Source organism: Narcine bancroftii, chromosome 1 (genome assembly GCF_036971445.1).
Source record: "Narcine bancroftii isolate sNarBan1 chromosome 1, sNarBan1.hap1, whole genome shotgun sequence".
NCBI classification, from domain to species: Eukaryota; Metazoa; Chordata; class Chondrichthyes; order Torpediniformes; family Narcinidae; genus Narcine; species Narcine bancroftii.
This window is the reverse complement of record NC_091469.1, coordinates 377,746,132-377,761,244: the sequence shown is the minus strand read 5'-3', so window position 1 is coordinate 377,761,244 and position 15,113 is coordinate 377,746,132. Positions and strand designations below refer to the sequence as shown.

The 15,113-nt window shown below is 39.6% G+C and overlaps 2 protein-coding genes and 1 long non-coding RNA gene across 8 annotated transcripts in view; 1 reads left to right on the top strand and 2 right to left on the bottom strand.

Annotated features, from left to right (window-relative positions):
* The window catches only part of LOC138751298 (GMP reductase 1-like), a 75,580-nt gene extending 69,813 nt beyond the window's left edge, over positions 1 to 5,767 (top strand). The window contains exons 8-9 of the mRNA XM_069913419.1: positions 73 to 232; positions 5,213 to 5,767. Of these exons, the coding sequence (XP_069769520.1) occupies positions 73 to 232; positions 5,213 to 5,393 (341 nt within the window). The 3' untranslated portion in view covers positions 5,394 to 5,767. The remainder of the gene's footprint in view (positions 1 to 72; positions 233 to 5,212) is intronic.
* Positions 1 to 7,698, bottom strand: part of LOC138751299 (uncharacterized) — a 31,112-nt gene extending 23,414 nt beyond the window's left edge. The window contains exons 1-2 of the long non-coding RNA XR_011349806.1: positions 7,597 to 7,698; positions 7,113 to 7,264 (exon numbers count right to left, since the gene is read on the bottom strand). This is a non-coding gene — a long non-coding RNA (uncharacterized lncRNA). The remainder of the gene's footprint in view (positions 1 to 7,112; positions 7,265 to 7,596) is intronic.
* A 1,633-nt stretch (positions 7,699 to 9,331) lies between these two features.
* LOC138751297 (ataxin-1-like) overlaps positions 9,332 to 15,113 on the bottom strand; it is a 302,985-nt gene continuing 297,203 nt past the window's right edge. For all 6 annotated transcript variants that reach the window (XM_069913414.1, XM_069913415.1, XM_069913412.1 and 3 more), the window contains one exon: positions 9,332 to 13,435. In XM_069913414.1, the coding sequence (XP_069769515.1) occupies positions 12,911 to 13,435 (525 nt within the window). In that variant the 3' untranslated portion in view covers positions 9,332 to 12,910. The remainder of the gene's footprint in view (positions 13,436 to 15,113) is intronic.

The following is a 15,113-nucleotide window of genomic DNA, read 5'->3' as shown; positions in this document are numbered from 1 at the left end:
TGGGCTAGTTCAAAGATGCCAACTGGTATTAAATCCCACTGTTAATGGCCTGCACACTTCTTCTGATTCCAGGGGCTGGAGCCGACTTTGTGATGCTGGGAGGGATGTTTGCAGGTCATGACCAGTGTGCTGGAGAAATCATTGAGAAGGATGGTAAAAAAATGAAACTCTTTTATGGAATGAGCTCTGATGTAGCCATGAAGAAACATGCTGGAGGTGTGGCAGAATACAGGTAACATTCTAACATTGTGATCATAAGGCTTGTCCATCCCCTGTTTCAAAATCCAAAGGATTAACTTGTCTGGTGGGGGAGGAGTTTGGTGGGGAGTGGGGAGAGGGTTTATTTGTTTACAGTCACTGGCAAGAACTCCAGAAGTTTCCACTGGGGGATTGATCCAAGGTTCAGTTCATTTTGGAGATGTGTCACCAGTGCTTGCCATTTCTACTAGAATCTTGGAAGCCACAAGCTGGTGTGAGGAACCTGGGCTTGATTAAATTGGGAGGCACAAGGTGGTCTAGACCTGAAATGTCCTCTCCCTGTTTCCCTCCACCGATGCTCTCTGAGCAGAGTTCCTGCAGCAACTTGCTTAAACTGGAAGTAGTTTATCCCTTTGCTAACAAACAAGAACATCAACATCTTATCTTTGGCTTGGCTTCGCGGACGAAGATTTATGGAGGCATTATTGACTCCTTGGCTCCATCTGGTGTATCATTTGCTTTTAGGCAAAGAACCTTAAAAATAATACCCCTTAAAATAAAAACAGTAGCTGGACTGAAAAGTGATGCATTAGATTTAACTTTCAAGTTTATAAATGCTCTCATATGTAAACTTGTCAGTGAATAATTATTGAAGAAATCAGAGCTCTATTTAAGATTCCTTTGTCATCCACCAATACACAAAATTCATTAACTCTTCCCTGCTATAAAGGCACACAGTAGAGCCACAAGCATAGAGATCTACAAACACATTACATTTCTCAATCAATTTGTTCACTACAGATAAGTAGCATGCTAATTCTTAATCTCCTAAATATTGTTTTATACAAGTTGGTGTCAACGATTTAAATGCCCTAGCCTTTCCAAATTCTTCAAGTTGCTGTATCTTGTGCATAGAGTCACATAGCATGAAAATAGGCCTTTTGGCCCATCTTGCCCATGCAGACTAAAATGGACCACCCACATTAATCTCACCTGCCTGCATTTGGTCCATATCCCTCTTAACCCGTCCTATCCCAATAGCTGTCCAGTTTTAAAAAATTAAACATTGCATCACTATCTATCTCAACCTCTAGCAGTATATTCCATACGCCTACCACCCTCTGTGTTTTTAAATAAAAGGGATTAGTGCAAAAGGGTACCTTGTGATTGACAAGAACTCTGGGTTTAAGGGCCTGTTTCAGTACTGTATCTTTGACAATGAGCTTAGAATGATACAATAATGGCCACTTCAAACAGAATATCTGATTAATCCCACTGCATTTCTGTTAACAATAAATTCCAACTCTTTTCCTTGAAGTATTTAAACAATTCTCTCTTTTGAATGTTCACTCATACTGTTCCTGTCCTGATCGTGAGACCACAGTAAATGTTTGGCCGTTGCATGATCCACCCTGTTGAACAACTATTATTTTATGAAGTATTTGCTCCAATTTTTGGAGCAAAGATGATAACGTCTTGGTGGCTAAGTTTAAATTGCACTATGTGACTTGAACACAGGATCTAGTTGGGCATCATAACTGTCCTGCTGTCACTTGCTTCAATACTGGTTTGTGGGCCAAGTAATGCTTTACCAATAATGTGCTTATAAACTGACAATGTAAATGAAAAGTCATTTGATACTTGAAAAAGAAACTGCAATTGATAAATGAAGCTTGAAAGAACTGCATCTATTTCACTCCCAGCAACTTTTGTTTAGGTATGGGTGGTACAAGTCTGGTTCCTGGTTTGGTCTCTGGCCTGGCTAGTTTAGTATTTTCTAGTAACTTTCTCTCCTTCCTGCCAAAGCATAGAGATGCAGCATAAAAGAAGCCATTTGACTCGCCATGTCTGTCTGACCATTAATTACTATTCCTACCAACTAACCCATCAATGTACATCTTTGATAGGTGGGAGTAATCTGGGGTTGCAAACTCCACACAAACAGGACCAGAGGTCAGAATTGAACCTGGGTCACTTGTGCTGTGAGGGAGCAGACCCACTAGTTGTGCCATTGTGGCAGCCTAAAGTCTTGCCCCAAGACTCCCCAGCGAAGCATTGACCTCTAGAAGAGAAGGATATGTACCTGTCTTTTCCTTTTTAAAGAGGGTACTATGGCTGTTTCTTCTCCTCAAACTTGAGTGTACAAAAAAAATTTACAAAAAGAGCAATTAAAATGTTGCACTAACCTTAATGCTCTGTAAAAGTGCAATTGTTTAGCACTGTTACATTTTATTGGAAAAATGTTAACGATTACAGAACTTAATTACTTATTTAGAAGTGTTTTCTGGTTCATGCATGTATTAAAATTTCTTTTATAGAATTCTATAAAATGTTACGTTAGGGATTTTTTTGATATTTTGCTTACTTATGCCAATCCTACTGCTGGGATGAGCATTGTCTGAACACGTCTATTGAAGCTGCATAAGATAGTCATAAAGATATAGTCTACAGCATGGAAAGAGGCCCTTCAGCCCAACTTGTCCATGTTGCTCAAGCATGTCCCATTTGCCTGTGTTCATTCCATACTCCAGTTCATGTACCTATCTAAATGTCTTTTTATGTTACAATTTTCTCCACTTCTGTCACTGCCTCTTGGAGCTCATTCCATATACCCACCACCCTGTGTAGGTAGATACCACTGAGGCCACTTTTAAATCTTAACCTCTCATCTTAAATTTGTACTTCTAGTTTTAGATTTCCCTGTGACCAGTATGACCCTCATGATCTTATAAACCCCTACAAGGTTTCCCCCCCCTCCCCCACCTTTAGCCTCCTGTGCTCCAGGGAGAAAAGTCTCAACCTCTCCTTGTAATTCAAGCCTACCAGTCCCAGTCTGCAGTGTATTCTCACCAACATTTTGAAAATTTGTAACGCCATGTTCCTGACTGAAGGCAAGCATCTCAAACGCCTTCTTCACTACCACCTGTTGCCATCTCCAATGAACTATGTACCTCCACCCTCAAATTTCTTTGTTCTTCAACAATCTCCAGGGCTCTACTGTTCACTGAGCAAGACCCACCCTCATTTAACCCACCAAAGGGTAACACCTCAGTTGTCATTAGTAGAACATAACCTTAGCATAAACTCCAGAAATCCAAATTTGGTACTATCCCTGCACTCTGCCCACAACCCTCCAATCCCCTCACATCCATGAACCTACCAACTTTTCCTTAAATGACAAAACTGACCCTGCTTCAACCACCTCTTTCAATCCACTCAGCCACCACTCTGAGTGAAGAAGTTCCCTCTCATGTTACTTCTAAACTTTTGCCCCCTAACCCTTAACTCATGACCTCTCATTTCAATCTCACCTACTTGTCTTTAAAAGATAAAATGTGTACACTTTGTGATCTATGGTGAATATTGTTTGCAAAATAGAACATTTCATTTTCTGCTGAAAAGCCTGTTTTAGGATGACACTTTCACCACATATGATATTTGATGCTAAATTATGTACTATGAATTGATGTTACTGGCAAGCAGTGTGACAAAATATTGTTGCACATAGCCCGAATTCCATCCATTCTCAGCAGGTGTGCATGCGGTCCTCGTTTGGGGTAGAGCCAGAAAGAGATGCACTTCGGCCCAATGAGTTTGTGACAACTGTCATCATTCATTTAAACTAATCCTACATTATTCAGTTTTGTTCTTGCAGACTTGGGCTTATTTTTTGCTGGTTATATTTGTATACTCCAGGAATAATCTGCCAAATCAATTTTAAAAATTGCAAACTGTTTGAGTTTTGCATTCATTTTTATAATGTATAAAATTAACTTTCTTTACAGTGCTGTCCACTGGGGCTTTTAATTTCCTGTTTGCACGTAACCAGTGTGGAGATGTTTATTTTCTACTGTTTAATAATGCCTTCTGAAGCATTCTAGGGGCCGTGCAGATGACCGCTGAAATAACTTCCTTTTTTCAAGATTTCACCATGGGAAAAGCACTTCTAAGGACTTTTAATTCCAAGCTACCTAGTAAGATGGCAGGAGAGATGACCAAAAGCATAGTCAAAGGCTTGGATTTTTACAGAGGAGGGACAGAGATATAGAGTGGAAATTCCAGAAGGCAAAGCTACCAACAGTAGGCTTTTTTGCACCGCTGTGTGAAATGGGAATTCCCGGGAACCCCTGCCGTGAACTGGCAGTAAGACGTAGGGCTGCGGACCTGGGTAACTTTCCCAGGCCATCCGAGCAGGGGAAGCATGGTGACATCAGCACTTGCATGCTGCGTTATCATGTCGTCATTTAAGCTTGTCAATCTCAATTTGCCTTCAATAAATCAGTTCATTTTGCTGTTTGTTAATTTACTCTATATATGTAATGCGCTACTATCTCATCGCTGGGGCGGGACCTCCCCTCCCAAATTGCCGGGGAGGGAAAATTACAGGGAAGTTGGATCGTGGTGTGAAAGGCCTGGGAGGTCCTGCCTTCCCTGGAATTTCACTCGGGTCGAAGTAGGGCCACTGCTCGCCTGTGGTATGAAAAGGCCTAGTGCAACAAATAAATTCAGATGGCCAGAGTTGAAGATGTACAGTCCTTGGGTGCTAGCCGGCAAGAGGAGGCCTGAGATGTGGGAAGGAGTTGAAAACAAAGATGAGAGACTGTGGTGCATAGCCAGTGTAGATTGCCAAGCAGAGGATATTGTCTGAACACTATTTGACGAATTCAAATGAAAGTAGTGGTCACTGCAGAGATGGTCATGATGAATTTGAAAGTGCTCACCTCAGTGAGACTGATTCTTAAATCTACTTAAAGTAGATGGCAGGAAGAAGTTGAGAGACAAGATTATCAGTGACTTTTCAAGGTCCTAATCTGAAAGACACTGCCTGGGTTAATTTACAATGTTCCATTGTACCAATTCATGGGAAATTATATTTCTAGGATTATAGAAATGTCTTTAAGGGTAAAGCACAATTTTAAGCAAGAGCATTTTGGGCATGGCTTCTCAATCAGTCGTTTCTCTTTTTCACATGTTTTTCCCACAACACAATGGCTTAACTCTTGTTTCCATCCAGGGCTTCAGAAGGCAAAACAGTGGAAGTTCCATACAAAGGAGATGTGGAGAACACAATCCTTGATATTTTGGGTGGTTTACGTTCTACCTGCACCTACGTGGGAGCTGCCAAACTAAAGGAACTGAGCCGGAGGACAACATTCATCCGAGTAACACAGCAGTTTAATCAAATGTTCTCTTAGCCTGGGCTGTAATGGAGGATTTACAGTGGTCCCTTGCTCAACATCACTTGAATATGATTTTACTATATCCTGCATATTGTTTTAAATTGGAACTATTGCCTCTAGGACTTTGTAGACATGCCCTTCCAGAGAAGTCTTCCACTGTACAGACAAAACTATTCTACATCTGTGATATCCTGAAGTGAAAAGGTTGATTTTCACCAAATTGTTAAGATTTTATGTACAGAAATTATTTAAATTTTATTTGGACTGCTTAGGAGTACACAATTATGAATGCTGGAAAACTAATTTATTTCAAGCATCATTTTAATTATAATAATTCTTTAATGTTTGTATTGTGAGGATATGAAATAAAATGATGTACAAAATTAAAAGCTCTTTTGATTACATAGATAATTTAAGTGGGAGCTTGCATACATATAATTAAAGGAATGTGAGATAAAATTGACAGCAGTATTTTTGGCATTGCATTTGCTGGAGCAACTCCGAAAATATAAGGTGCCAATTTTAACATTCTTTCCTAAACTGAGAAGTGCAAGTGAAATGCAGACCGAGAAAATAATGTATATTTCTGAAACAGTAAATTCTGAACCTAGAAATGTGATTTAATTGAATTATTGCAAGTAAAAGGCCAGCAAATCAATGAATTCTGTTTTGCTGTGCCTTCACTGTAATTTCTAATGTAAAGCTGCCAATGTTTACACGCAATGGCTGAATATCAATTACCTAAATACTACTTATTTCTAATATCCTAAAGTTAGAACTCTTCAAATCTTATTAAGCAGTGGCTCATTTAGGTTTTTAATCCATTAGCAAATTTACTTTAGTTAATATTGTTATAAGGAATTTAAATTATTTCTAATAAAAATACCTCAGTTATTTGCATCATTGATTATATTTAAAAATAAAAGCCTCCAGTTTCCAAGAATATAGAAATACACAGAATTTGAGTGATCACTTTTACTCTTGTTCGTGTTGTTGTTGGAGAAAATCTACATCACACTCTCATTTCCCTCTATTGAATTCTGTATGAGAACTTGGATAAATCTGTGTACGTTTGTTGATATATTCAGGGTCCCTCTACATTCACCAACCTCCACATAAAGCAATTACACCTAAATCATCTTTCCACCAAAGCACCCACAAGGATGACACATTCCAATTTTGGTTAATATTCAAATAGATTTTTGATAATAATTCAATGCAGTCAATATCAAACCTATGTTAAGTACATTCAAATTCTATAGCCCCTTATAAGTTTAGTGTCTGATCCAGGTTACTAAGTTGGTATTAAATCTGACCATTAGCAATTTGGATAACATGGGGATAGTTTAAATAATTCATGAATATTGGTATAAATATTACAACAGTTCCTGGTTGCAGTCTGGTCCAATTGTGGATGGATGAACTGAATTCCAGAGGAGAGGTGAATGCTCGTGTCCTTGACCTCAACATCAATAAGAGAGTAGAGAACATGCCAGATAAATTTGAACTCTGGGAATTCTCCACTGTTGGGAGGCATAACCAACATAAAGGAAGCCTATTCTTAGAGGAGAATCAGTGGCTAGGCATTAGTGCCATAGTTTTACAGCAGGTCCAAGTTGTCCATGCTAACAAGTTGTTTACCCAAGTTAATTCCTTTTGGCCGACATCCCTGCGGCATCTCATTATCTAAGATAAAAGCTGGCATAAACTGCCCAATCTAATTGAGATATTTACCATTTTAAACTGTTGCAGTCCACTTGTTGGATGGCAAAGAGGGAGACTTAGGTTTCTGACCCACCGGCATCACAAATGCCCAAAACATGATGTGAGTGACGTGGAGGGAAGCTTGAAAGGTGGTGCCATTTCATTTCACCCGCTGCCTTGGCCTGCAGAGCAAGTAAAAGTAGCAGATTGGCAAGGTGTTTTGGTGCATTCTGTACATGGTTGTAACATGCATTCATGGAACATCAGCATTGTTTGGGGGTGGGGGGGGCATGGTGGGGCACAAACCCATCCAGTTGTTGGCAATTCAGTTTACTTTTGTATACATCTGTCATTATAAAACAGCTGGCAGGCAAGGCCATTGTGTTCAAAACCCCCACAGCTGTAGAAAAACAGCTTATGTTAAGAAATTAAGTCCAATCGCCAGCACCTAACCAATCCCCAACCCTTCCCTCAACATTCAGTTGCATTACTCTTGAAATTTTGCAAAACGTACCTCTGAGGTTGATCACCGACTAGAAATTTAGCTGGACAAGCCAAGTAAACACAGTGACAAGGACAGTCTGAGTGTGGGTATCCTGCAGCAAGTTGCTCAATTCCCATATCCTGCAAAGTATTGAATATTTATAAAACGGATCAGAAGTTTTCAAACTTGCTTCAAGGGGTGGCACTAATAACAAAAAACCTCAGCACCATCCAAGATAAATCATCCTGTTGGAGTTGTTACCACCCCATTCTCCACATGCCCACCTACAGATATTGTGTGGCTGAAATTAGTACCAGCCACAGAAATACATTGCAGCACCTCACAACCCTGCAAACTCTACTTCTTAGAAGTCCCAAAGCAGAATGGTACATATTTTGAGATACCCTCCAAGTCACACCTGAATTGGGTGTTCGTTCACTTGTTAGGCATCAGGCTCAGCGCAGATATGTGGACTGAAGGGCCTCTTCTGCTGTACTGTATTCCACCAGTGGGGCAGAAACTGGAACCTCCCAACTCTTACCTCTCCTCTTACCATATTAAAGTAACACCTTTTGTTGTTGTTACATCCTTCCCCCCTCAGGCAGCACTGACTTTATTCTGAGCATTCCTGTTTTTTTGCTTATTCCTCAAAGAAAGGGTCAGGTCCGAAACATCATCAATATATCTATCTCCTATGGTTGCCGCAAGAACAGCTGAGTTCCTCCAGCATTTCTCTGTGTTTTTACTATAATCACAGTGTCTGCAGACTTTCATATTTCACCATTCAATACAGACAGTAACAGTTCAAAGTGGCAGCTTGCCAATACCTGGGGGGCATTTTTAATTAGATTGGGCAATTTATGCTGATCTTGCCAGTTTCAAGCAGTGAATGGATATAAAACTTGATTTTATTGGTCTTGAAACAATGTGAAAATAACCAGACCCATGCTTTTCAGCAAGGGAGGTTAAGAAATTTATTTTCCTCCCCAGGAACCTGTGGTTTGGAAGCTTTGTATAATGTCCTCAAGCCAGTCCGCTACATGCTTGCCCCTGCTCCCCACCTCCACCTACTCCACGTTGCCTCACTTACTTCTGCAGTCTCGTGAGACCGACTGAATTGCGCCAATTATTGCTTTGGGCATCTAGTAAGCCATGACAAGTGACTGAGCTTCAGGCAGCACATCCTGAGGCCTCATTCCACACTACCCTAATGGCCCTGTGACTGCTAGATGCTGTTAAACTGAAAGAGAAATTGCAAAGTGTTCAATGTTTAAATTAATTAAAAACACAATTTAATAAATTTACTTTAATCATTTTAAAGAACCAGAAAATTATTAAAATCAAAGATAAAGTACAATAAAATTATATAATCTGTATCAGCAATCTCATTTGTCCTTGCTGCACAGGGACAAAACACACCTAATTAATGGTGTTCAGCCCAGTTGGGCAGTGGGATGTCTAATAGACCAGCACACTGTCTCCAAGAATTGGAGACAGTGCACAGGTACAATCAGGGCAAAGTGACCCCCAAGGAGGATGTTGTTCTTGCAAAGAGTCCTTACTGTCTGAACCTTCTTTATTTTTCCACAACTTCTGCCAAGGACTGGGGATGGTGTGTAGACAGAGATGAGGATTGATAAAGTGAAGTTTTGTGTAATTCTAACAATGGCCCCATTACTTGGTCTGCAAACAGACTGCTTAGTTGACCCAGGACATTGAGTGGCAAAAGAATAAAATTAGAAACGAGCAACTACAGGAAACAGTATGGTTGGCACTGTTATTTTATTAGTACGAGTATACTGAAACAATAAACTTGTACTGGTATACAGACAATTTCTTTAAAACAAAATTTGTTCAAAGTCTGGATCAAATATTATCATAATAATGAAATAACTTCTAACTAGAAAACCTGCAAGCACCATCAAAGAAAGGGACCATAAAATTCAACAGACCCGAGTGTATCCTACAAATAGACACACCACGATTAGAAAATAGAATATGAATTCTTCCATTTGTATAATTGTTTAAAAAAAGCTAGTGCAAGTACAATATTGTACACTGGAATTACATAGAATACACACGTGTACGGAAAACGTCCCCCCCCCCCTTTCACAATGAAAGCTCTTAACTACTTATTTATGCACTGAAAAAACTCTCTCATCATCAGTAAGGTGCAAAACATTTTATCCCTCCCCCATTTTCCTACCTCTACTGGCCATTGCCATTAGGTGACCACAGCTTAGTCAGTCCACAAAGAAAACAAAAAAGGACAATTGCCGCCTCTAATTGATTCTCGATGGAAAACTTAAAACTTTCAAAAGATACCTATAGCAAACTCAGGAGCAGTGGTTCATATCTGGGAAACTATTCACAAACTGGCTGCACAACCAAAAACCTCCTTATACAGTACTTCAACCTCACTACAGCCTGAACAGATCAATCTCCTGGACATTGCAAATTAAAATATACAACTAAAGGGAACCTTCAACTTTTCTAATGGTTTATTCCCCCCCTCCCTTCAAATATATTAAAAGGTATGAAAGTCAAAGCTAGTTTAAACAGTATCTGAGCCTTTCAAAAACTGAGTAACCTTTCATCAACATTCAATTCTCCATGTGCAAGATTCACATTACCTGTACTAATCAACATATGTGAGCCTTAACTGAACCCTTCAAAAGCACTTTGCTTACAAGATTACATCTAAATACAGTGCCACAATTATCCGATTAGTAAGGTAACAATATTCGAGGCTAGGTCTGTTAAAAAGAAATTAGGCTTCGGAGTTAGTGAAAGTGCTGCTTTCGGGTTACGTCAGTGTTCCACATACACACACCGGCCCATCCCTGAGTAAGAGGTGTGAAAGGGTTCCACGGGTCTCTCCAATCATCCTATCCAACAAATTAAAAATGAGTTGTAGGAGGCAATTTCTATCACTATAGGAATAGCCATTAAATATTTGTAACTGTCTACAAACAGGTGGGGTTACCCTGACTCAATTTTGTGTGAGTTCTGTTTTATATTTGCTCACTACAAACTTTTTTTTAAAAATAGCCTGTTGTCAGTTAACTATTGCAAATCAGACTTTGTACAGAGGCACATGGCTGATCTGGTTAGAAATGTAAAAGCTTTCCTTGCATTCCAATCCAGCGCACTTTTTCTTAAAAGGAGGCCAGGGACTCAGTTTAAAAAAAAGGCAGCAGTAAAATGATTAGCGAGAAATGCAACTAATTTTTTTTTAAATGTAAGCAAAAAGATTTGACTATCATTTTAAACCTGGCACTTTTAACACATGGTTATTGCACATACTAAACAAGCAAACAATTTTGGAGTAATATGTGGTTGGATCAAGATTCTAGAACTGGAATTCCTACTTATAAATCAACATAAAACATGTAACTGAATCGTTCATATTGCGCCTGACTCTTTTCTGTAGTGTTTCTTCAGAAGATTCAGTCAGTCAAATGAGTCCTTGCTTCCTTGCTGGATTAAAAAAAAAATCACCTGACTGTATAGCTGCACTGATTCATCTTGCTAATATCTTATATCTCTGGACTCCACTTCAATTTCCTCTTGCTATCTAGCATTAAGAAAAATAAGAGTATGTGACTGCCCTGAGCAAGTTAATGGAAGGGCTGATGTATTAATTGAAAAGAAACCCCATTTGATTACAGTACTAGGAACCCAGCACTAACTAAGTAATATCAATGTGCAATATATGAAAACCAGTTCAGCTATTTTGGTGCGCTGTTGAGAGGTTTAATTATTATGAACTTCAACAATACTCAACCCTTTTAGCCTCTCCATTTCTGCACCCATTTATTTCATTAAGACCTCAAAACAGCTTTGGATACATTCTTAAAAGAGGCAAGTCAAGAAATTTATTTTCCAATGCAAGCTCATCTCGAGTTATTTGCACGAATTAAAAAGTTATCACTGCCAAATCTCCCTCAATTCTAAGTTTTCAGTTTTGTTTATGAAACTACCATGAAACGAGATGAAATTAAAGGAAGCTATATTAATTTTAAATACTGCGTTTTTAATGAATGAAGCTTTGAGTGTTATTGTGTTACGTGCTTTACAAAAAGCATTGCACACACTAAAACAATCCAAGGTGGATGAAGGTGGTTGAGAGCAAAGATCTGAATGAGAAAACCCTGTACAGGTACAATTTAAAAAAACATGTCAATATCACTGGTATGCACTGATATTTATGTGTAAAATATAAGTGGATAAGAAACTTGTTTTACAACACAATTGGAAACCATTTAAGTTTTCAAACAGCCTGATATCTCTTGAAAGGGCAAATTACTGGAACCATATTTCCTTTTGAACTGTCCTAGAGAGATTAATAGATATGACAGACTTTTACATCAATCACTCAACATGGTTTCCCAAAAAAACACTGTGGGAAGGTCCCAATGCTAAGGCAGGCCAAACAATATTCACTACGTCTCCTTTTTAAAAGTTTCCCCTTTTCAAGAAGGTAGAGAGAAAGACACAACTGACAGACTCACTGGATGATTGTTGACTCTCAAGGTGTGCAAATTGCCAACTGTTTTAAAAGTACAACAGTTAAACACTGGATAACTCTTCAATTTAACTTCCAGCTTTTGTTTCAATTCACTGGGACTCCCCCCCCCACCCTTTTTTAAGTATAACATTTAAAAAGTGCGTTCTGATAAAGCAGTCTTCAGTGAACTGCTGCTACCATTATTTAATCATTCACACAATCATCGATGATTCTCATTCTTTCAAACAACTTCAATCTACAATTGGTTTTAGACTTGAATCTTCTAAAGTTACATTATTCTTCAATTTCCTTTTCTGTTAAAGTTCAGTATCTGGTTTAAGTGGATGACAGTGTTTACAGATAATACTAAACTTGTCAATTTGGTATGACATTGAGCATCCAGACCAAGATACTCAGTAAATAAATATTACTGAATTGCAAGTGCCCAAAGACCATTCTGCCACATTGTAATGGTGTACAATGTACAGATGAGAACAGGGGACAAAGAAAGTGGCACTAAATAGGAATCAAATTTAAAACAAAGACAGTACCAGGGAAGACTATAATGGATTCTAATCAAGACAGGAATAATCTGTATGAGAATTTTCTTAAGGGCATTCAATAAACAGTGAACAGTCAAAGCTATGTGGAAAGAACAGTTACCAGTCTCCTCCTCAACATTAATCGAAATTATTACAACATGTTATTAACAAAAACCTAAAATAACAAGCCGATAACATGTAAATACTGTTTTTTTTTAATCTAGCTTTAAGTCTACAGTACAGTATTATAGATTTAACGTTTTCTGAGCTACTGTCACTCCCCAAAGTGCCTTCACTTGCCTACGTTGGACCGCCCTTCAATGCAAATCTTGACCTCCTGAGGAATGAAGGAAGGCTTGGGAAGATTCAGTGGCTGCTCTTCAGTCTTCTCTACTTCTCGGGTTTCAGGTGCAGACCACCTTCTTTTTCTCGTTGGAGGTCTTCCAACCTCTGTGTTGTTGAGCCAAGACTTTGCAGATTGTATTGTAATGGCTTCAGAAAACAACTTGCCATTCTCTGAGACAACAGGTACATTTCCCTGAACAATCCCGTTTTCTCGCTCCAAGTTCCGGGGCCTGCTCCCAGTTATACTATAGTTATTTGGGTGCTTCAACAGAGCACCAGTCGTGTCAAGAGCCTGTCCTTTACTTATAGAGCCGTTTTTCAAATTTTTCAGTGTGAGAGATATGCAAACGTCGCCAACAGTAAGTTTGGAACACGACAAGCCGAATAGTTGTGATGTTCTCTCCGGACAACACGACGACCAGCCTTTTCCAAAAACAAAAAAAGGATGTTCCGCCAGAACTTCAACACTGACCTGGAAATCAAATTTGACAGGAGTAAATCTGCAACTGTTTAAATGCAAGATACAAAACAGTAGCTTCATTAAATTTACAAGCAACATAGCAATTGAAAGAAACAGTTTTAGTTATCAATTTGAAACCAACCAGACACAAAATGAATAACTTCTCAATAAACCCTTAGACTTGGATTGAGAATGTTTCCTCCATCGACCCTTATAATTATTTCAAGTTCATTGATTGCCCTGGTATGTTTCATGTTGAGATTTGAGCTTTAAATGAAACCTATCCTAATAAAAATGCACTAATGATTCATGGCTTCAAACATTGCTCCTGACAGTTGCAGAATTTATTGAAATTACAATAGTAGCTTAGTAAAGTGCAACATTTTTTGTTGAGAGGGCGAGATTGACAATCCAAATAATTTCCAGGATCAATTTACGTGAAACACGTTTTATTTTAATGCACACAATCGCACCTTGTTTCTTTTAGTTATGCACATGAAGCTCAATTGCTATGGTTTGTGACCAATTCAGTTTTGATTGCGACCAAACAATAGAGTTTTCCTGGTATATGATGTGAAGAACTACAAGTACAGATTTTGTACATTTGGCAGCGTAATTGCTTGGAAATCACTTTCAAGCTCCCTACCACTCCTGGAAAGAAGCATTTCATCATGAATTTTAAAAAATAGTCACTGCTTTACAAATTAAACCCCACATACAAAGTGGTAATACCTTGGCATTGCTTGATTCCATTTCTGAAACCTCCATTTTTTTTTCCCCATTGCTTCTCACAAAAGAGTACTCATACTTTTCTTGATCAAAAAATAAGAGGTGATTTAATTTATAATTTAGAGATGCAGCACAGCAAGAAGCCACTTCCAGGTTGAACCACCCAAATACACCAATCAACCTATCAACTCCATATATTTTTGAAGGAGGGGAGGAAACTGGAGCACCTGGAGGAAATTTGTGTGGTCATGGGAAGAAGGTACAATATCAGTCCCCACACTGTGGGGCAGCCAGCACGGGCTGTCAGCGTGGGGACGTCCCCACACTGATCGCGCTGCCCTGCTCTCTCCCAACAGCCCAATATCAGTCTCCACATTGTGGGTGGCCAGCGCAGGCTGCCAGATGTGGGGACGTCCCCACACTGATCGCGCTGCTCTGCTCTCTCCCAACAGCCCAATATCAGTCTCCACATTGTGGGTGGCCAGCGCAGGCTGCCAGATGTGGGGACTGATATCAGGCTGTTGGGAGAGAGCGGGGCAGCGGGATCAGTGTGGGGACGTCCTGCGTTGATAGCCCGCGCCGGCTGACCCAGCTCTGACAGCCAGCTATCCCAAACCTGACAGCCCAAAGGGGGACAGAAGCTGGAGTGCGCTCAGAGGTGCATCCGGTGCAGCTGTCCCTTCAAGTGGCCAGTGCTGCGCTTTTAGCGCTGTCACCCAAACAGCAATTCAAAGGCCGCTTCCGCTTCTGCAGACGCATTCTTGGTGGAGAATGCAGCTGAAGAAGCCTTGTGAAACAAGATGCTGTGATGGTAGTAAATACACAAATTTGTTGAAGTATCTCAGTAGGTCCCGCAGTCCATAGGAGGTTAACTTCCACTTAGTCTCTTGTACATCCCCACACCCCTCCCAACCCCCACCCCAACTCGTCTCTTTAGTTGATAAAATCCTGTGTCCTGGAA